This window comes from Nerophis lumbriciformis, linkage group LG29 (assembly GCF_033978685.3).
Source record: "Nerophis lumbriciformis linkage group LG29, RoL_Nlum_v2.1, whole genome shotgun sequence".
NCBI lineage: Eukaryota > Metazoa > Chordata > Actinopteri > Syngnathiformes > Syngnathidae > Nerophis > Nerophis lumbriciformis.
Genome location: NC_084576.2, coordinates 7,882,304 through 7,905,766, shown reverse-complemented (window position 1 = coordinate 7,905,766; position 23,463 = coordinate 7,882,304). Strand labels below are relative to the sequence as shown.

Below are 23,463 nucleotides of genomic sequence, written 5' to 3'. Positions count from 1 at the left end.
TGTTGGTGTTAGTCCAGAGTCCAGGGTCTACACAAGTAAACATTGTCCCACATGGTGTTGGTGTCAGTCCAGAATCCAGTGCCTACACAAGTAAACATAGCCCCCACATAACAGTTGCAATACATGGAAATGGTTCATTGAAATCACATTATTTGTGCAATGAATGTGTTGGTGTGAGTCCACATTCAGGGTCTACACAAGTAAACATTGTCCCAAATGATGTTGGTGTCAGTCCAGAGTCAAGGGTCTACACAAGTAAACATGGCCCCGCATTGTGTTGGTGTCAGTTCAGTGTCCAGGGTCTACACAAGTAAACATTGTCCCACATGGTGTTGGTGTTAGTCCAGAGTCCGGGGTTTACACAAGTAAACATAGCCCCACATGGAGTTGGTGTCAGTCCAGAGTCCAGGGTCTACACAAGTAAACATGGCCCCACATGGTGTTGGTGTCAGTCCAGAGTCCAGGGTCTAAACAAGTAAACATGGCCCCACATTATGTTGGTGTCAGTCCAGAGTCCAGGGTCTACACAAGTAAACATAGCCCCCACATAACAGTTGCAATACATGGAAATGGTTCATTGAAATCACATTATTTGTGCAATGAATGTGTTGGTGTGAGTCCACATTCAGGGTCTACACAAGTAAACATTGTCCCAAATGATGTTGGTGTCAGTCCAGAGTCAAGGGTCTACACAAGTAAACATGGCCCCGCATTGTGTTGGTGTCAGTTCAGTGTCCAGGGTCTACACAAGTAAACATTGTCCCACATGGTGTTGGTGTTAGTCCAGAGTCCGGGGTTTACACAAGTAAACATAGCCCCACATGGAGTTGGTGTCAGTCCAGAGTCCAGGGTCTACACAAGTAAACATGGCCCCACATTGTGTTGGTGTCAGTCCAGAGTCCAGGGTCTAAACAAGTAAACATGGCCCCACATTATGTTGGTGTCAGTCCAGAGTCCAGGGTCTACACAAGTAAACATGGCCCCACATTATGTTGGTGTCAGTCCAGAGTCCAGGGTCTACACAAGTTAACATTGTCCAACATGGTGTTGGTGTCAGTCCAGAGTCCAGGGTCTAAACAAGTAAACATTGTCCCACATGGTATTGGTGTCAGTCCAGAGTCTACATCCATTATTCCGCATAGGAGATTTAGGAAGGGGGTGAGAATCATAGCGCTGATCATTTGTGTGACATCTGTACCGAGGAGTGGAGTGACGTTGACATAAGTCCTCTTTTATTTTAAAAACATCATCTTTTCAATATCGTTTCTGCTCCTTTCGCAATCATTCATGTCCACGCCAACATTTGTACAACAGGTTGGATGAACTTGACCTGAAAGTCAGTTGGGTTTATATATATTTATATATATATATATAAATATATATATAATTTAATTAATTATATTAAAGTGTATTTATTTTTCATTTTTATTTTCATAATTTTTTTCTTTCACACGGTTGAAGGAAGTAAAAATAAACAACACTGAAACAATGTAAATACATGTATTATACATATAAATTAAAAAAAATAGCACAAGCAACATACCTGCAGGGAATTGAAGAGTGCAAAGGTGACGTGGATTCCAAGGTTTCTTGGGTCTATGAGGGTTCCTACTCCAAGACTCCAGGTTATTCCAAAAAAGGGTGTGAGGACAGTCAAGCTCCGAATGATGACCTTCAAGCTTTGCCTCGTATCTTCCGATACATCGTTTGTCGAAATGTTACTCTGAATGAGTTTTGTAGCCACAACAATTAGGATCAAAATGTTTATGAACACTATAAGGAGTGCCGGAACGGCAAATGCCAGCAGAGCTCTGGACTGGGTCCAGTTGAGCCAGCAGGCCCCGGTTATTTGGATGTAAGTATTGGTTGGTGCAGTTACAGCTATCGTAATGGATGCAATAATCAGAGGGCCCCCATAGCCAAGACAAAATCCAATGGCCAACCGTTTCTGTTTTGTAAGTGTGCCAAAGACGTTGACCGCGTGGTACAACAGCAACAGGGCAGATGCTAGCATCCAGAAAAAAAGGGCTAGGTAGAAAAAATGGATGAAAAAGGTAGCAGCAACGCATGCATCTAAATTTCTTCGTTGTTGAGCAGCGATAGCGGCACCGATGATGAACCAAATGTTTGCAATCAAGAGAGACAATGCAATGTTTACGATAGAAATATGGCGCAAGTACGCAATTTCATTCCTTTTCATTTTTTTCCATACGACTGCTTCTATAATAAGGCATATGACTAAAGATGCCAAGGAAACAGCGACGCCAATGTAGGTTATGAAGGCCAAGGCAGGAAACGCTGGAACAAAGGGTGACATAAGCATCGAGAAGGAGGTCACATGGTCACAGCGACATGTGACGGTTTCACTATCCATTGCAATCAACTTGCATCCTTCATCATCCCATCCTCCAAGACCTTCGAAGAGGGTAAAGTTCCAGAACACACACTGAGGCCTCCGTAGCGTCTGGTTAATAATGTCAAAGACGAACGTGATGTTGTTAACTGTGGTATCAGACTGCACAAGTACCACTCTCCCATTAATCGCCCTGCCTGTGGAGTTGTCCTCGTCTCTTGGGGGAAGTACATTATCCATGGACTCAAAGGTCAGCACAGTTAGAGTCGTGATTGCATTAGTGTCTGATACGTCTATCTCCACTGTGGAGTTAAAATCCCCACCGAAATTGCTGAGGAACATTGTTTTGTTCAGGAGAACCAAAGGTGTCGCGATGTTCAAAGTTTCATTAATAAACCGACTTGTTACTGACTCCAGGGAGAACAATAATAAGGAACTAATACTTTCGTTTCTGGGTCTGATAATTCTTGTTCCCAGGACCTCAGTGACAGCTCGAGCGTTAAGAAAGTCCCATGATTCCTGAGCCTGATCTATGGTGAGGACACTTGTAGTTGATAGAATATCCTAAATCAAAAGGGAAATAAATATTCATGTTAATATCTACAGTATGGCTCGGTTACTTGGGATGAATATACATACCTCAATAGAAGATGGATTAAGGGCAATAGTCATTACATCTGACACCGGTGTTGTTACAAAGATTCCAACATTGTCGAGAATCCTAACAATGGCCTCAATGTCGTTAGGAGACTCGGCAACCTCCAGAGCGAGTTCCACAACGGTGCTGTTGAGTCCATCCAGGAAAGCTTCCAAACCACTTTCAGTCAATTGCTGTGACAGTTCAGGGGAGGAAATGGTGTTACAAACAAAACCACTTTGAAATCATCCAACTTATACGATCTCATTTTGCTGAGTAGGAATTGTGATCATTAATCTGCTGTCATAATTACTGAGGCAAGTTGTCAAGTTTTCACCTGTTTGTTTGTTGCTTACTTTTTCGTTAATGACGGTAAATTACAGGACATATTCCCGTTAAATATATATATATATATATATATATATATATATATATATATATATATATATATATATATATATATATAAACATGTACATACACATATAAATGTAGGTGTATTGTGACACGTGTGGATATTATTGTCTCTCATGAATTATTCATCGACTTGCAAATTTCCTCTTTTTAGCTGGTTACTCTCTGCTGTATTGCAGTTCCAGTTAAACTTTTGTTAAAAGTATTTATTCTTTTCTTATTTCAAAACTTCACATTCAAGGGAGTTCAGCGTTAAAGCTAGCATATCTTGTCTTCCTCTCCTTCTCCCGTGTTTGTCTGCACTAAATGGTCCGTGTGACTTCATTTCAACATACATAATCGATATTTAGAAATGTGTCCATCGATTCAGAATCGTCCAAGGTCCAATCGTGATGCATGAAAGATTCGATCATTTTCCTCACCTCAGAATAAAATCTACATCTTTTTTTTTAAGTTTAAAGGCGTCCTGCATCAGTATGGCGCAGGCTACAGTAGCAGTGCTACCCTCGTACTGCTTCACCAACTCAGCTATACCTCTGTGTTTTTCGATGATTTATTTATTTTATTCAATGAATATCATCCGCTTCTTTTTCTTTTCAGCACTGTCATTCACACTCATGTTCTTCACAACCATGCTTGGAAAAACAAAGCTGTGTATTTCTAGCTATAAGCTAGCGAGTAATGCTAACAAGCTATGTTACGTTTGCAATTGGGTAGCCCAAATTTTTGCTAGCACAAATTTGTGCGCTGGAGCACTCGTAATTTGAGGTACCGATGCACAGTGTTGGGTATTGTTTTCCAGTAACAGACTTTTTTAAATGCTGTTACCACGCTATTATTGTAAGGTCCATCAACAATCTCTTTGAACAAACTCCTCAGCCACTGTACGGCCTCACAGATGGTCGGACACCTCAACTCCTAGCACTACACATCACTGCCAGGTCGCTACATTATTGTAGCATCAAGCAGGGGCGCCAAAGTGTGCTGTTCTGCTCTAAAACTGCCGTTCTCCGGATAGAAGTACAGACTTTGACGTGATTGATGTACAAGGCAAGAACATACTGTATATGTGACGTCCACATGAAGTCATTCCTCTCATCAAACATTTCTCAGTAAATCCTTTCCCGTGTAACTAATTACCCAGCAGGCACAAGACATCAATACAATGTTGATTATACATACATGTCCTTTAAAACTGACTTTGAAACTATGTTTCAAAATAGTTGTATACGTAAAAATAGACAACGTTGATGTCTAATGTTAGATCCATGTTATTTGTTGGGAAAGGACCGAAATTCAATCAACGTCACAACCTGACATTTAATAAACGTAGTCAAAAAGCATGTTGTTTCAATGTTGTATTTGTGTTGTAGAATGTTGGTCGGGAAATGACCAAAATTCAACGGTCAAATCAACGTCAGAACTTGACATTGATTTAACGTCGTCAAAAAGCATGTTGTTTCAACATTAGGTTTGAGTTGCTCAACGTCAGGACCTAATTCAACAAGTTCTCAACGTTGTTTCAATGCCTTGTGCTTGTTTTTGCATTGGCATTTCAACTCATTTTACAAGAAAGCAGTTACCTTTAAGATTAATTTTCACTACACTGTCTTTTCATAGTCCTTGAATATCATTCTTGAACTGAATCACAATCATGGAAAAAGATGATTGTTCTTAAAAATGAAGCATTGCTCCCCTATTTTAAACTGTACGTGCAGGTATTAGTTACAGACCAACTTATGAGGACTCAGTCGCCATGTAAGTAAAACTTATATGTCCGTTTAAACTCAGTGCTCACCGATGACTGACGGAGTAACTCCTCAATCCTGTGGTTGGTACAGTTGTCTTCTTCATCTTCCCACTCTCCACTTTCCCTGCAAATTGCTGTCATCTGTCCAACATCGCCTTCGTCTTGACAGACAGCGCTACCCGTGTCGTTTAAAAGCCCATTTCCAAATATCGGATCATTAACACACGTGAATGAAACTGGGGAGAAAATACCTTAGTTATGGAACAAAAAACATGAATCTTTGAGGAGATTATCTTTGCACTTCTGGATCAATGCTTACCGTTTGTGAGAAACCTCAGTCTGATCTCTCGTGAAAAATCAGTGAAGTTAATCACTTGACAATTCACCCTAAAATCTGTTTCGCTGCAGTTTGTGATAACATGCTGGTATTGGATTGAAGGTCCTTGGTCTAAACATGGAATAGACAAAGCAAAACTGATTATTTACATCTTCAAAACCCGGCAAATGTTGAATGATCATCTTTGAGCAGAGGTGAGTAGTAACGTGCTACATTTACTCTGTTACTTTAACTTCAGTAATTTCTGGATACATTGTTCTTGTCCGAGTAGATTCATTGCATTACACCTGCAAACCGTTTGCTGAAGTCAATCAGACTATGGACCTGGATTACTGAAACCATGTCATGGGGTCTGATGAAAGCAAGATACACCTATTTGGTTCAGACCAGGCCCTTTTACACTGCAGGAACTTCTACAGGAACTTTCCCATTTACCTGGTTACTACCAAAAAACTACCCGGGTAAAATAAAGTTCCACAGGAACTCTTTTAGTTCCTAATAGCGAGTTGGGACTTTCCAAAGTTTCTACAGGAGCTTTAGACGTTGGGCTGTGCTGGCCAACGCTGATTGGTTGAACACAGGGGGGTTTTCAAACATTGATTGTCGCTGCCAGTACCATACAACGTTTTTTTTTTCTTATTTCTTACTTGACAGAGAAAGAAGAACAAAAAAAACATATGACTTAAACTTTTGTGTGCTGAAGAACGCTGATGAGTGGAACTATCTTGCAGTTTATTTTACTCAGATATGGCTTTGAAAAAATATGCAGTTTTATGTTGTTTATTCTTTTTTTTTTCAAACTTCATTTTGATACGCAAAGTTACAAGAAGTGACTGACTCAAGCGTAGTCACAGAGGAATACAAAGTATTCAGCGGGCCTTCAAAGCAGCAACTGGAGCTGCTTACAGAGACTCCACGTTGTAAAAAATATGAAATAAAAGTAAATAAATGTGCAAAAAAATAGGCAGTAAACAAGTGGAACGAGGGTATATCGCCTCAAACATTCACTATTTAATTTGTTACAGACTCAAAGTAATGAGTGGCATGCCATTTGTGTAGGTATTCGCCTCACCCCGAGAATACCTAAGGCTAAGAGGCTAACGCTAAATCTAATGTGCTTGTGATAAACACTGACATTTAATTATGAATTTTTATTTACAGGGGAAATGGACCCTAAGGACTCAAGTGACTCTCATGAATTCACCCTTTACTGACTTAAGGACTGTTGGACACTTTGGACAAAAGCCCAAATGTTTCAAACAAATTTCACTTTGTTTCCATGCACTAAATTAGTCTGATTTCTCAAAACGTTTGTTTTTCTGTATTTTCACACCTATGTGTGAAGTCCAAGTGTCCACGCACTCTCTCGAATGTGACTATTGGTCACACGCTGTGTGCCTCCCTACACTTATTTCCTTTTAGCGCGGATAAATGTTTTGTATTTCTGTTCAACCTATGACGTCCCACCAGGCATCTGTGGCTAAAGTCACAGCAGTTTAGTGTGAAGTGAATTATATTTATATAGCACTTTTTTTCTAGTGACTCAAAGTGCTTTACATAGTGAAAGCCATTATCTAAGTTACATTTAAACCAGTGTGGGTGGTACTGGAAGCAGGTGGGTAAAGTGTCATGTCCAAGGACACAACGGCAGTGTCTAGGAGGTCAGAAGCTGGGATTGACCCCGGAACCCTCAAGTTGCTGGCACACCGTTTAGTTCTGTTGTAATTGATGTCTGCTGTAATATTGGCACAAATATTAGGTTTCTAATGGCTATGCTGATGTTAAATAGCAGACAGTATCAATAACTTATCTTGGATTGCGTTACAAACATGACGCTATACCAAGAACGTATCGGGGCAGATCCAGGTTCCAAGCAAAGAAAGTGTCACGGTCCGGGCGCATGCCAAAGCGCATTAATCAATGAGACCCGCGACACACCCACGGCCGCTCTTCTCCTGCACGCGTCACTCCGGCGGCAGCAAGCAGCTGCAAGCAATCAGCACTCAGCGCACCTGTGGTTGATGATCTCCCTGGGCTTACCTGTGTTCCGGGCCAGAACGTAACCATCCGTTCCTTTACCGTAAGCGATCCTTTAGCTCTATGCAACCTTGCTCTCTCTCTCTCTGTGTTTTCTCTCCCTTCGTGTTTGATTGGTCCCGTGTCTTTCTTGTCATCCTCCCAGCAATCTGCCTTCGTTCCCGTGTTGATGAGCTGTGTGTCTTGTCATTCCTCATTCTTTTGCTTCCCGGACTGCCTCTTGGATCTCGACCTCCCGCATGGACTTCGACCTTCTTCGCCCCGCTATAGCCCCCCCGACTTCCTGCCTGCTCACAGACTTCCGAGCTCTGCCTTGTCCCTCCTGATCTTCCGCCTCTCGTTCAACACTACGGTAACACTCAGCAGCTAATCTCCACACATAGTCTTACTCACACACACACTCTTGGATTTGTGTCACACTACATTTCTCTAGTTGATTATATTATTAATGTTTCGTTATTATACAAACCCCGTTTCCATATGAGTTGGGAAATTTGTTAGATGTAAATATAAACGGAATACAATGATTTGAAAATCATTTTCAACCCATATTCAGTTGAATATGCTACAAAGACAACATATTTGATGTTCAAACTGATAAACATTTTTTTTTTCGCAAATAATTATTAATTTTAGAATCTGATGCCAGCAACACGTGACAAAGAAGTTGGGAAAGATGGCAATAAATACTGATAAAGTTGAGGAATGCTCATCAAACACATATTTGGAACATCCCACAGGTGAACAGGCAAATTGGGAACAGGTGGGTGCCATGATTGGGTATAAAAGTAGATTCCATGAAATGCTCAGTCATTCACAAACAAGGATGGGACGAGGGTCACCACTTTGTCAACAAATGCGTGAACAAATTGTTGAACAGTTTAAGAAAAACCTTTCTCAACCAGCTATTGCAAGGAATTTAGGGATTTCACCATCTACGGTCTGTAATATCATCTAAGGGTTCAGAGAATCTGGAGAAATCGCTGCACGTAAGCAGCTTAGCCCGTCACCTTCGATCCCTCAGGTTGTACTGCATCAACAAGCAACATCAGTGTGTAAAGGATATCACCACATGGGCTCAGGAACACTTCAGAAACCCACTGTCAGTAACTACAGTTGGTCGCTACATCTGTAAGTGCAAGTTAAAACTCTCCTATGCAAGGCAAAAACCATTTATCAACAACACCCAGAAACTCCGTCGGCTTCGCTGGGCCTGAGCTCATCTAAGATGGACTGATACAAAGTAGAAAAGTGTTCAAATTGTTTTTAGAAACTGTGGACGTCGTGTCCTCCGGACCAAAGAGGAAAAGAAACATGCGGATTGTTATAGGCGCAAAGTTGAAAAGTCAGCATCTGTGATGGTATGGGGGTGTATTAGTGCGCAAGACATGGGTAAATTACACATCTGTGAAGGCGCCATTAATGCTGAAAGGTACATACAGGTTTTGGAGCAACATATGTTGCCATCCAAGCAACGTTACCCTGCTTATTTCAGCAAGACAATGCCAAGCCACGTGATACATCAACGTGGCTTCATAGTAAAAGGGTGCGGGTACTAGACTGGCCTGCCTGTAGTCCAGACCTGTCTCCCATTGCAAATGTGTGACGCATTATGAAGCCTAAAATACCACAACGGAGACCCCCGGACTGTTGAACAGCTTAAGCTGTACATCAAGCAACAATGGGAAATAATTTCACCTGAGAAGCTTAAAAAATGTGTCTCCTCAGTTCCCAAACGTTTACTGAGTGTTGTTAAAAGGAAAGGCCATGTAACACAGTGGTGAACATGCCCTTTCCCAACTACTTTGGCACGTGTTGCAGCCAGGAAAGTTAATTATTATTTGCAAAAAAAAATAAAGTTTATGAGTTTGAACATCAAATATCTTGTCTTTGTAGTGCATTCAATTGAATATGGGTTGAAAATGATTTGCAAATCATTGTATTCCGTTTGTATTAACATCGAACACAATTTCCCAACTCATATGGAAACGGGGTTTGTATATATATATATATATATATATATATATATATATATATATATATATATATATATATATATATATATATATATATATATATATATACATACAATAAAACACAGAGCTTAACTACCCCCCCTTGTGGTCTGTGCCATCTACACTCCTCCTGCAAACATAACAGTACGCTCTGGCCAATTAATTAGGGACCAGACGGCACAGTTTCCTTAGCACCGTTCCCCAGTGACTGTAGCCCCGTCCCCAGTGACTGTAGCTTTGCCCCCAGTGACTCTAGCTCCAACCCCAGTGATACTAGACCCACTTACTATGTCTTTTTTTTTTCGAACACCGTCCTGGAAATTTTTTCTAGCCCTCCTCAACATTATCTTGGACTGTTTAGCAGTAATATTGGGATGGAAGAATTTACCCGCTGCCTGGCCTCCTGCCTTCCACCCTTAGTGACTGTTCCTCAGTCGGCAGGAAGCGTCTGGCATCCGCTTTTGGAGGGGGAGATAGTACTGGTGGCAGTGCTGGTGTGGTAGCACAGCAGTGCCCAGCCAGGCTACCCCCTGCTAGACCACCACCACCTGTTTTCCAACAGACCAAACCGCAGCCCCCAGCCAGACCACCACTACCTGCGCCAAGGCTGGTTCCTACACTAGAACCCACTCCAGGGCTGGTTCCCACAGCAGCACCCGCTCCTAGGCTTTGTTCCTGTACCAGCACCCGCTCCAAAGCTGGTTCCTCTACCAGCACCCACTCCAAGGCTGGTTCTCACACCAGCACCCGCTCCAAGGCTGGTTCCTGTACCAGCACCCGCTCCAAGGCTGGTTCCTGTACCAGCACCCACTCTAAGGCTGGTTCCTGTACCAGCACCCGCTCCAAGGCTGGTCCCCGAGCCAACACCCACTCCAAGGCTGGTCCCCGGGCCAGCACCCCCTCCAAGGCTGGTCCCCGAGTCAGCACCCGCTCCAAGGCTGGTCCCCGAGCCATCACCCACTCCAAGGCTGGTCTCCGAGCCAGTCCCAGCACGTAGACTGGTCCCCGAGCCAGCACCAGCACCCAGACTGGTCCCCAAGCCAGCACCAGCACCCAGACTTGTCCCCGAGCCAACACCAGCACCCAGACTGGTCCCCTTGTCAGCACCATCAGCCAGACTGGCCCCCGTGTCAGCAGCGCCTGCTTCAGCACCATGGCCAGCACTCGCTTCTGCTCAACAGCCAACCCATGCTTCAGCACCATGGCCAGCGCCCACTCCTGCTCAACGGCCAACCCATGCTTCAGCACCATGGCCAGCGTCCGCTTCTGCTCAATGGCAGACCCAAGTTTCAGCACCATGGCTGACGGCCAAGAAGGTGGCCGTTTCTTGGTCATCTGCCTCGCCGGCTGCTGCTGCGTTCTAGTCGCCGCAGCCACCAGACTCATCCCCGGTGGATTCGAGGACACTTGGGCCGGCGACCCACCTCCAGTTCACCCCTCCACCCTCCCTTGACTTTGCCCTACTTTTATGACATCTGGGATCGGTCCATAAGGAGGGTGGGTACTGTCACCGCCTGGGCGCATGCCAAAGCGCATTCATCAAAGAGCCCCGCGAAGCGCACCTCGGGACACGCCCACGGCCGATTTTCTCCTGCACGTGTCACTCCGGCGGCAGCAAGCAGCTGCAAGCAATCAGCACTCAGCGCACCTTTGGTTGATGATCTCCCTGGGCTTCTTAAGCCAATGCAGACCAGCGTTCCGGGCCAGAACGTAACCATCCGTTCCTGTACCGTAAGCGATCCTTTTGCTCTTTGCAACCTTGCTCTCTCTCTTTCTGTGTTTTCTTTCCCTTCGTGTTTGATTGGTCCCATGTCTTTCTTATCGTCCTCCAAGCAGTCTGCCTTCGTTCCCGTGTTGATGAGCTGTGTGTCTCGTCATTCCTCATGTCATTGCTTCCCGGACTGCCTCTTGGATTTTTGTCACACTCCATTTCTCTAGTTGATTATATTATTATTGTTTTGTTATAATATATATATATATATATATATATATATATATATATATATATATATATATATATATATATATATATATCAATCAGAGAATCATGGAAACAAAACTTTTGAATGTGTGGGAGTTAATTCAAAAGGCTGTGTGGATTGATGGAAGGAGTTTTTCCAAAGGAAAAGACAGTCTGTTCTCCGACTGATACTGTTTTGGATGAAGGTCGCCATTGTTGTGGTCTTGCAAGTTGTGTGAAATACAAAGTTGTTGTTAATCAGTGACCCGCCACATTGCCAATTAAAATGTTGCGGTGGGTGATGTTATATGTTGTGGCGGTCCACATAAAATAACATTGGCGGACACACAAAAAGGTGTGGCGGGCCGCATGCAATAACGTTGCGGACCAGTTAAAATGTTGTCGTAGGTGACGTTAAATGATGTGGCGGAACGTATAAAATGGCGTGGCGGACCACTTTAAATGAGGCGGCAGACCACATATAATTAATTGTCGGAACCAGCTGATGGACTGACTGGGGACCTAGGGGACAGCGTGGCTCGGTTAGTAAAGCGGCCGTGCCAGCAACTTGAGGATTCCTGGTTCGATCCCCAGCTTTCGCCATACTAGTCACGTCCGTTGTGTCCTTGAGCAAGACACTTCACCCTTGCTCCTGATGGGTCCTAGTTAGGGCCTTGCATGGCAGCTCCCGCCATCATTGTGTGAATATGTAATAGTGTCAAAGCGCTTTGAGTACCATCAAGGTAGAAAAGCGCTATACAAGTATAACCCATTTAATCGCCATGTCTCCAGACCTAAACTGTGAAGGGTCATCTTTAAATTGAAGGTGAATTGGAAGGGCTTTAACATTCACCAGTGGGGATTTATAGCGAGTACCAGTATTTGCTAGTACCGGTTCCTAATTGGGTTGGTCCTCCTGGACCGTGGAGATTTTGGACTAATGATACTGCTATCGGTACTTTACTATCCATCTGACAGTGGAAATTGTGACAAACTGTCATATTTGGTTCAGCTGCCGCTGCTCCACATTAAAATTTAAAAATCAGCTTGTAATAATGACAAATAAGAAGCAACACAACACAAACGTTTGTAACAGCAATTAATCTTCAAAAGTCACGCACGCTAATAAGAGTTATACAGTTTCAAGTGAACACCACTTAACTCACGACCGCCTCTACCGCGCTTTATCAACCGACCGCCCTCTTCGCGGTTCGCCAGCTTGTTTGAAAATTTTTTGCCGTGCTTTTATTTGGTTGAAGAGCGAAGGAAATCATCCTAGTTCATACTTGCCAACCTTGAGACCTTCGAATTCGGGAGATTGGGGAGGGGGGGCTGGGGTGGCGGGGTGGCGGGGTTTGGTAGTAGCGGGGGTTTATATTGTAGCCCGGAAGAGTTAGGGATGCAAGGGATTCTGGGTATTTGTTCTGTTGTGTTTATGTTGTGTTACGGTGCGGATGTTACCTCGAAATGTGTTTGTCATTCTTGTTCACAGTGTGGCGCATATTTGTAACAGTGTTAAAGTTGTTTATACGGCTACCCTCAGTGTGACCTGTATGGCTGTTGATCAAGTATGTCTTGCAGTCACTTTTGTGTGTATGCAGAAGCCGAGTCCATGGTTCTCACCTGGAAAAGGGTGGCGTGCCATCTCCGGGTTGCGGAGGAGACCCTGCCCCAAGTGGAGGAGTTCAAGTACCTCAGAGTCTTGTTCACGAGTGAGGGAAGAGTGGAGCGTGAGATCGACAGGCGGCTCGGTGCAGCATCTTCAGTAATGCGGACGCTGTATCGATCCGTTGTGGTGAAGAAGGAGCTGAGCCGGAAGGCAAAGCTCTCAATTTACCGGTTGATTTACGTTCCTATCCTCACCTATGGTCATGAGCTTTGGGTTATGACCGAAAGGACAAGATCACGGGTACAAGCGGCCAAAATGAGTTTCCTCCGCCGGGTGGCGGGTCTCTCCCTTAGAGATAGGGTGAGAAGCTCTGTCATCCGGGGGGAGCTCAAAGGAAAGCCGCTGCTCCTCCACATCGAGAGGAGCCAGATGAGGTGGTTCGGGCATCTGGTCAGGATGCCACCCGAGCGCCTCCCTAGGGAGGTGTTTAGGGCACGTCCGACCCTAGGCCACGGAGAAGACCCAGGACACGTTGGGAAGATTATGTCTCCCGGCTGGCCTGGGAACGCCTCGGGATTCCCCGGGAAGAGCTGGACGAAGTGGCTGGGGAGAGGGAAGTTTGGGCTTCCCTGCTTAGGCTGCTTCCCCCGCGACCCAACCTTGGATAAGCGGAAGAAGATGGATGGATGGATGGATGTTTAGGCACCAACAAGGGAAACTTTAATTACATATTTGCCCATTTGCCTGTGTTGGTGACTTGATGCGATGGGAGCCCGGCCCTCTTGTCTGGTGTGGGTGTTGTGTCTCAGTTGTTTGGGTGGTGGTGTGTTTGTGCGGATTTGGGTTGGGGGAGAGGGAGTCTTTTGGTGGGGGAGGTGTTGATGTCTCTTGTTTGCGTGTTGGCATTTGGGCTGACTGGCGAGCTGCACTGGCTGGTCTCCGGAGTCTGTAACTGTGTGTGTGTGTGTGCGTGTGTGCGTGCGTGCGTGCGTGCGTGCGTGCGTGCGTGCGTGCGTGCGTGCGTGCGTGTGTGTGTATGGATGTAGGTATGTAAATGTGTGTATGTATATATGTATATGTATGTATATGTGTATATGTATATGTGTGTATGTGTATGTATGTATATGCGTGTGTATATATATATATATATATATATATATATATATATATATATACATATATACAAACCCTGTTTCCATAAGAGTTGGGAAATTGTGTTAGATGTAAATATAAACAGAATACAATGATTTGCAAATCATTTTCAACCCATATTCAGTGTCCAAACTGATAAAAAATAGTTTTTTTGCAAATAATCATTAACTTTAGAATTTGATGCCAGCAACACGTGACAAAGAAGTTGGAAAGGTGGCAATAAATACTGATAAAGTTGAGGAATGCTCATCAAACACTTATTTGGAACATCCCACAGGTGTGCAGGCTAATTGGGAACAGGTGGGTGCCATCCATCCATCCATCCATTTTCTACCGCTTATTCCCTTTGGGGTCGCGGGGGGCGCTGGAGCCTATCTCAGCTACAATCGGGCGGAAGGCGGGGTACACCCTGGACAAGTCGCCACCTCATCGCAGGGCCAACACAGATAGACAGACAACATTCACACTCACATCCACACACTAGGGCCAATTTAGTGTTGCCAATCAACTTATCCCCAGGTGCATGGTGGGTGCCATGATTGAGTATAAAAACAGCTTCCCAAAAAATGCTCAGTCTTTCACAAGAAAGGATGGGGCGAGGTACACCCCTTTGTCTACAACTGCGTGAGCAAATAGTCAAACAGTTTAAGAACAACGTTTCTCAAAGTGCAATTGCAAGAAATTTAGGGATTTCAACATCTACGGTCCATAATATAAGCAAAAGGTTCAGAGAATCTGGAGAAATCACTCCACGTAAGCGGCATGGCCTGAAACCAACATTGAATGACCGTGACCTTCGATCCCTCAGACGGCACTGTATCAACAACCGACATCAATCTCTAAAGGATATCACCACATGGGCTCAGGAACACTTCAGAAAACCACTGTCACTACAGTTCGTCGCTACATCTGTAAGTGCAAGTTAAAGCTCTACTATGCAAAGCGAAAGCCATTTATCAACAACATTCAAAAACGCCGCCCGCTTCTCTGGGCCCGAGATCATCTAAGATGGACTGATGCAAAGTGGAAAAGTGTTCTGTGGTCTGACGAGTCCACATTTCAAATTGTTTTTTGAAATATTCGACATCGTGTCATCCGGATCAAAGAGGAAGCGAACCATCCAGACTGTTTTCGACGCAAAGTTCAAAAGCCAGCATCTGTGATGGTATGGGGGTGCATTAGTGCCCAAGGCATGGGTAACTTACACATCTGTGAAGGCACCATTAATGCTGAAAGGTACATACAGGTTTCGGAACAACATATGCTGCGATTTAAGCGGCGTCTTTTTCATGGACGCCCCTGCTTATTTCAGCAAGACAATGCCAAGCCACATTCAGCACGTGTTATAACAGTGTGGCTTCGTAAAAAAAGAGTGCGGGTACTTTCCTGGCCCGCCTGTAGTCCAAACCTGTCTCCCATCGAAAATGTGTGGCGCATTATGAAGCGTAAAATACGACAGCGGAGACCCCGGACTGTTGAACGACTGAAGCTCTACATAAAACAAGAATGGGAAAAAAATCCACTTTCAAAGCTTCAACAATTAGTTTCCTCAGTTCCCAATCGTTTATTGCGTGTTGTTAAAAGAAAAGGTGATGTAACACAGTGGTGAACATGCCCTTTCCCAACTACTTTGGCACGTGTTGCAGCCATGAAATTCTAAGTTAATTATTATTTGCAAAAAAAAATAAAGTTTATGAGTTTGAACATCAAATACTGTATCTTGTCTTTGTAGTGCATTCAATTGAATATGGGTTGAAAAGGATTTGCAAATCATTGTATTCTGTTTATATTTACATCTAACACAATTTCCCAACTCATATGGAAACGGGGTTTGTATGTATATATATATATATATATATATATATATATATATATATATATATATGGTCCCTTGTTCCCTGGGCACCACACCTGATGTTTTGAGGTTGGCTCTGTGTGTGGCTGGGGCCATACTCTGGCTCCCGCACATAACGGAAGTCAAATATATTGTACATACAAATACACATATATACTCACATACACACAATTATTCATATATTTATACATACACACGTGCTTCACTCCCACATACATACACAAATACAGTACATACCTACACACTCAAAGTTCATACATCCAACACACACATTCACTGTACAAACATACTTACACACATACTGTACATATGAAAGCACATATGCATACATACACTCATGCATATAATCACGTTTCATCAAACATATATTAACGTTGTTCCCCTAGGGAAACTGGGTAACACATGGCACACTGACAATGCTTAACCGATTGTTACTATAACAATCTACAAGGTTAATACAGTTTGCTTGTCTTTCTTCCCCTCCATTTATCTGCTTTGTTTTGTATATCAAGTTATCATTACATATACAGTATGTATTGTTGTAATTGAAAGAATTGTATTGTTGATAATTGAGGTAATTATCAATATCATTGTTCGTTATCAATAGTGCTATTTCTATTGGTATTTTTCGTGCTCCAGTTGTTGTGTAATAATGCTCATTGTCATTTCTGTGTTATTAATATTTATTTCACTAACTGCTTCTTTGCTATCACTTTTATTATCATATTTGTACATATCCTATTTGCTGATGCTGTTCTGTTGTTGTTGTTGTGTTTGTTGTGGTCGTTGTTGTTGGTGTTGTTTTTGTTGTTGTCTCTTTATCTTACCCCCCTCTTGCACCCGCAATTTCCCCCTCTGTCTTCGTTTTTTTTCTCTTTCTATCCCCTCCTGCTCCAGTCCGGCTTTGCCAAAGTATAATATAAATCCATTTAATAAAATTCAAAGACAAATAAGACAACAAGAGAAGTATCCTACACTTCTCTTTTGTAAAGTAAATCTGTACAGCATCTACATCAACAATATGATTTGCCTGAGTAGCTAGACAGGACAAAAATATATATATATTTGCCCAGGGAAAATATTTTGTCATAAGAGTACACATACATGATAATCATTTGCAGACTTTTGACTTTTACCGAAACTGGTTGCAACGTCAAACTCCACGATGTAGGGGTCCTGGACTGAGCACGTCACTGACACTGTCTGCCCGACCTGACACAAGTTACTCGTATCAAGCGGCCGTACCTGGATTCGTGGTGTTTCATTAAGCATGAATTCGGAAGAACGCTGCCGGAAAATAGCAATGCTATCCCTCAGCTGACATTCATAGAATCCTGAAATAAAGGATGTTTGTGTTTAAAGCACATATTCACCAGTCAGATCCGCTAAATAAATATGCGATGCATTTAGGTGTCATGTGATGACTTATTTTGAAAGCGTGGAGTTGTTCTTACCATTGTCAGTAAAAAAGAAGTTCAAGATAGTAAGCGTTGAATTTCTACCAACTGTTGAAATGATATGTTGGGCGTCTTCTGCTATTATTTCACCATTGAGACTCCACTCAGCTGTAATAGGCTCAGCAAAGTTTGCATCATCTGGTGGTGGCCCACAGATCACAGTCAGAGTCTGCTCAATGAATAGTTCAGCTGGCTGAAAAGTTAAGGGCTCATCACCTTCAAAAGAAAAGAGAACAGGGTATGGATTTGTTCTACTGCAGCTGAAAGAATAGTTTGATGAAAAATGACTTACTGTCGAGCACTAAAGGAAACAAGACCCGCAGGTCATTAAATATTCCGGTCAAAAGGGCCTCAACATCCGAGTCTTCAATTGGCTCACTTGCAGTGAGGATGAAGTTAACGATGGTGCTACCAGAACTATTGAAAACAGACAAATCAGATTCATTATATTAGAATAACTTGAAGATAGCAAATGCTGCTTTTAACCCCTTCTCATTGTTCCATCTGTTTTATTTGTTGATTTTTGTTTCATTGATTTCACCTTTTTTACATGTAATCTCATATTGTCATTCTCACTTGGATTTCTGTTTCAGATACCCTGGCCTCCGGTCTTGGGCCTGGCACCAAATGGCATCATCTGCTTCCTCTCTCTCAACAAGCTCACACCCAGGCATGCGTTTTTGTTGATGATTTGGCATTTTTTAACACGATTATCCAACATTGTAACAACTTTTATAAGTCAGAAAAAAATGGACAATCGTCTTGGGTCTTTAGACTCGGATGTTTCAATCATGGAATTTGATTGGCTATCGTGGCTATTGAAGCGAACCGTTTCTATCAGCTCAAGTGAGGTGTCAGTCAAAGCTCTAAGTTCAGAGTTGTTTCTATCATACGGTGTAGCTAATGCATTCAGGTCAAATTCATTTACAATCAATAACCAATGGAAAATATTTGCAACTGATAAATTCTGAAAGTCTACGGTAGCATGTGGGTCAAAATAATAAGAATGTCAACAAACAAGCTTTCCAAAGACACATTACATGCCTAGGCAATAAAACATATATAAAAACATAAATACAATAGTAGACACACTGAAGAGCTTCAGTGGAACAACACACTTTTCTCAGGACTCAAGTCATCTTTGAATACATTAGCAAGGTGTTATGTTCATGCACACAAACTTAAAGCATCAGGCAAATGGATCACTCATTTAACAAAGGGCTGGATATTCCAAAGACAAGAATGAAGAATACCTGAAGTTAATGAGCTCTGCTGACACAAGGTTGTCGATGTGCTCTGGAGCTTGTCTCGTTATCTGTTGGAGACGGTGAGTATAAGAAACATGTTTACTCAACAAACATGTCCGTGTCAAGTGATGGAGACATATGTACTTACTGAGTCATTAACCGTCATGTAAACAAAGTTGTTTATGTTGTTGAACTCTGGGTCGAAGTTCATGTCGATGGTGAACGACACCGGCAGGACTAAAAAACAGAGAGAGCTTCTCAGTACAAACGTGTACATCGAGTCTCGTGAGATGAAGTCACGGTGTAAAATACCTACCAAATAATGAAGTGGGTGTTGGATTTGGGAAAGAATCTGCAGGGCAAACGTTGAATAATCAGTTTCAAATATAATGTAATACACATATTTAATATGTCCTTTGTGCGTTTTGTGAACAATGTGAATGACTTTAAGTACCAGTAGAATGGGAAAACAAGTTGCCTCTATATTGAAGCTATTATCATACATATTTGATTCATGACACCAAAAGAATTCCAAAGTTTGCAAATAAATAGATATGATTAAAATAGGCTCAATCTTACAGAGATTCCCAAGCCATTTTGAGAGATAATGGAGAAGCCAGTCACACGCTTGCGTGACGTAGAGGAGGAACCACAGATCCCTTCCCTATCAACAACAATGCTAATCAAGCAGACTTTGTGAGAGCCAACAACAATTACTTTGGGAACAATTATGATCCAGGACCTTATATTTTTGAGACCGAACACAAAGAGGATGAGCAATAAGTTTTAGAAGCCAAGTGATGAATGCAGTTTCATTGTGACGATGTAGCATTAGTAGAAGTGCTATGTGCTAAACATGCAAACTAACAAATAAACCATAATAAAACAAACACTGTAATATTTCCACTCTCGCGGGGATGCCGACCAACGGGACGCTCACACAATTCCGTTTAAATGAAGAATCAATCACGATCCTCACAAAGGGTTAAAAAAAGGTGTGGCAACTAGTTCTGTCTTTTTCGACATCTGTGAAAGTGGACCAGCCTGTCGGTCCGTGGCCACATTTGTCTACTAGCAGGTGAGAGATGCATGAACTTTAATTTAGAATATGCTTTTAGTAAGTTTGAGACCAAGCAGAAGCTCAGTGTGTCAACAATAGCAGCATAAGCTAACATTAGCTCACTGCTATCAATGCGCGGCTAAAATAATCCGTCTGCGTTAGCACTTATAATAACAATATCTCTCATATTTGGTTAATTTTCAGGTCACAACATGTAAATGGAAAAGGACTCAATTGTTAGATATTTATTTACCATTTAGAATGCATAAAAAGTCAAACAAATGTGTTCTTGTCTTACATAACGATTATGAATGATAAACAGCACATCTCTTTCACATTTTTGTGTATTTCCAGTATGACTGATCTAATAATATGGTCGGAGTGCAGAAACGTTCCCCTTGTGATGTCAATTTACGGAAATTACCGAAGGAATTTCAGAGTGGAATATTCAAAAAAGCCGACTAAATGTGTGTCACTTTGTGACATTTGGGTTACATTTTCACATACTTTGCAGATTGTAAACACAACTAGATATGGTTGAATGGATACAACAAAACACAAATAAGCATATAAAGTCAATTTGATTTTACACTCTACTGATACTTTAGGTGAGAATTTAGGACAAGTTTAGGTCGACATTCCAACTTCACCAAAACTGAACCAGGAACAGAACTTGTGTGTATACCGAGGACTTCTTGTATATGCATTATTTATAAAGATTGACTTTATTCTAATAAGAATTGTTGAACAAATACAATACCAGAGGTTGTTGTAGACGTGATTGATGGAGTACTGAATGTTGTAGTGATTGGACATAGAGAGTCACCTGTAAGGAAAAACATGACACTCGTGTTTGTGTTTATTTTAAAAACTAGTACACCTAATAGTACCATTACAGTGGGGGGTATAGCTCGGTTGGTAGAGCGGCCGTGCCAGCAACTTGAGAGTTGCAGGTTCGATCCCCGCTTCCGCCATCATAGTCACTGCCGTTGTGTCCTTGGGCAAGACACTTTACCCACCTGCTCCCAGTGCCACCCACACTGGTTTAAATGTAACTTAGATATTGGGTTTCACTATGTAAAGCGCTTTGAGTCACTAGAGAAAAGCGCTATATAAATGTAATTCACTTCACTTCACTACCAAGTGTGGTATAAGTATCAGGTCATTATGTTTTTTTTTCCAGTTCTATTCTCTATCAAGTGTACCGTTTTTTTTTTCTACACATCAAATGATTTTGTTATATTTACATATAAGTTGTATTGTTGACAGACAAAATAAGTTATTGGACTCAGGAAGGTTATGGAGCCAGAAGACAAAGGATTGGCAGAATGAGTCCCAAAAGTGATACTAATAGTTTTGTTGACTCATTTGGCACTATTGACATTATGTGTTTGCATACGTGTATATGCAGAATATATGCTGATTATTACAACAAAATACTGTAAATATAATTATTCAGCGTGTTTGTATGCATTCGTATGCAAAATATATGCTGATTATTACAACATAAAACTGTAAATATAATCATTCAGCGTGTTTGCATGCATGTATATGCAGAAAATAGTTGCTGATTTTTACAACACACAATACTGTGAGGATACGAATATAATCATTTAGCACTCACAATGTGATTTATAGTTTGCGGCCGTTCTATTTGCGTATATACTTAGCACGTTTGGAAGATACGTGCAATCTGGCGAAAAGGAGGTAATCGCTGCAATGACAGATGTCAGAGAGAGATTTTTTCTATGTGCCTGTCAATATATGAAAAGTTCAGGCATAAAAACCTCCAAACACTACTTCGCCCATTTTGAGCTGGGAGCGACTGGGATGGGAATGGATGGGAAGTGACGTGTGTTGCGGGGTATAAGGTTGTGTGAGTTTTCCGCGGGTATAGCGAGGCATGGAGATTGAGCTTGTTGTAGGGGCGTGCAGTATTTTGTGAGGGAAAAAAGACACACTGGGGCTCTGTCTGAACCTTCATTCCTAGGGATGTTGTAATATGACGAAGCAGATGATATGGTCCAGATGGATTCATTGAGCTGTGATGTTTAACTATCACTGCATCGATTTGCACCTGAATGTGAAGTGACTGGGGTGAGAATCAGTCCATGGTTCTCGCTCGGTAAAGGGTGGAATGTTATTTCCGGGTTGTGGATGAGATTTTGTTCCAGGCGCAGGAGTTGTAGTAAGCCGGAAGACAAAGCTCTCACTTTACTAGTCAGTCTACTTTCCTGTCCTCATCTATGGTCATGAGCTTTGGGTTGTGAATGACAGGACAAGATCGCGGATTTAAGTGGCCGAAATGAGCTTCCTCGTAGGGTGACAGGGCTCGTCCTTAAAGATAGGGTGAAGAGCTCTGTCATTCGTAAATGCCTCGGTGTAAAGTCGCTGCACATGGAGAGGAGCCAGATGAGATGGCTCGGGAATCTTGTCAGGATACAACCAGGATGCCCCCCTGTGGAAGTGTTCAGGGCATGTCCGACCGGTAAGGGGCCACGGGGAAGACCCAGGACACGTTGGAGAGACAACAACGCCTTGGAATTCATTGGGAGGAGCTGAACAAAGTAGCTGGGGAGAGGTAAGTCCGGGTTTCTCTGCTTAGGCTGTTACCCCCATGACCTGATCCCGGGTAAGCGGAAAAAAAGATGGATGGATTGATTTTCTGCACCACTTTTGTATTTTTAATCAATTGCACATCCAATCATAGTACATCACCTGCAACACACCCACTTGTAGTCCCTGCTATCTTTTTAGCACTTGTTATTTTGGGAACTTACTACACTCAGGCCCTGAATGTGTTTAATGTTTACATACAGGTATAGAAACACTCCATACAAGCTGCACTTACTTGTTTGTAGCTCACAAAAATCCCCATCTGGAGGAAGTGTATCGATGCAGTTGCAGATTGCTGTGAGTTCATTGCTGCACGAACCAAAACTTTGACAGAATTGGCATGGCCATGTGTATTGTTCCTCACACCGACATTGCTGAACTCCAGCAGTCGTTATGAAGCATGCTGTATCCAAATTCACCAAAATGATCAATACACTTTATAAAAAGATACAATTAGACCAGCTGGCGTCAAAGAGACAAATTCGTAGGCAAAAAAATGCTCACTTGTGGTCAAATCTAAGCGTATCAATGAATCTGGGATGTTTTGTGGTAGCGACAAATTAGCTACAGCAATCCTCAGTGGATTAAGGAACTGTGATGGATCGGTGTCGTCTGGAACATTCACTGTGAGGACTATGTCCACTGATGTAGAGAAAGAACAATGGACATTACAACACTTACTGTTTGTAGAATTCAACTGAAGAAATTATGTACAAGCCGTCATACATCTCAAATACAATACCTTCTGTTGTTGGTGGTGTTGGTGGTGGTGCTGGTGATGTTGTTGGTGGTGGTTCTGGTGTTGGTGTTAGACATGAGGGGAAAACTGTGAAGCAAAATTTTAAAATTACTTATCAGATTCCATGAATCATTAACAAATGAATTATCAACTTAAAAGAGTTGAATCAAATCCAGTCCACTACATGATACAATTGACTATTGCTGGATGAACTGATATTACAGTTT

The 23,463-nt window shown here is 42.4% G+C and overlaps 1 protein-coding gene across 3 annotated transcripts in view; it reads right to left on the bottom strand.

Moving 5' to 3' along the window:
• LOC133572254 (adhesion G protein-coupled receptor F5-like) overlaps positions 1–23,463 on the bottom strand; it is a 53,131-nt gene that overhangs the window by 3,158 nt on the left and 26,510 nt on the right. For 2 of the 3 annotated variants that reach the window (XM_061925093.1, XM_061925092.1), the window contains 14 exons: positions 23,240–23,323; positions 23,002–23,139; positions 22,733–22,900; positions 20,642–20,707; positions 19,138–19,173; positions 18,970–19,058; positions 18,828–18,889; positions 17,867–17,991; positions 17,572–17,790; positions 17,254–17,451; positions 5,472–5,600; positions 5,201–5,388; positions 2,993–3,184; positions 1,544–2,917 (listed from right to left, as the gene is read on the bottom strand). In XM_061925093.1, coding sequence (XP_061781077.1) covers positions 1,544–2,917; positions 2,993–3,184; positions 5,201–5,388; positions 5,472–5,600; positions 17,254–17,451; positions 17,572–17,790; positions 17,867–17,991; positions 18,828–18,889; positions 18,970–19,058; positions 19,138–19,173; positions 20,642–20,707; positions 22,733–22,900; positions 23,002–23,139; positions 23,240–23,323 — 3,068 coding nt within the window. The remainder of the gene's footprint in view (positions 1–1,543; positions 2,918–2,992; positions 3,185–5,200; positions 5,389–5,471; positions 5,601–17,253; positions 17,452–17,571; positions 17,791–17,866; positions 17,992–18,827; positions 18,890–18,969; positions 19,059–19,137; positions 19,174–20,641; positions 20,708–22,732; positions 22,901–23,001; positions 23,140–23,239; positions 23,324–23,463) is intronic. The other variant, XM_061925094.1, reaches the window with a different exon arrangement.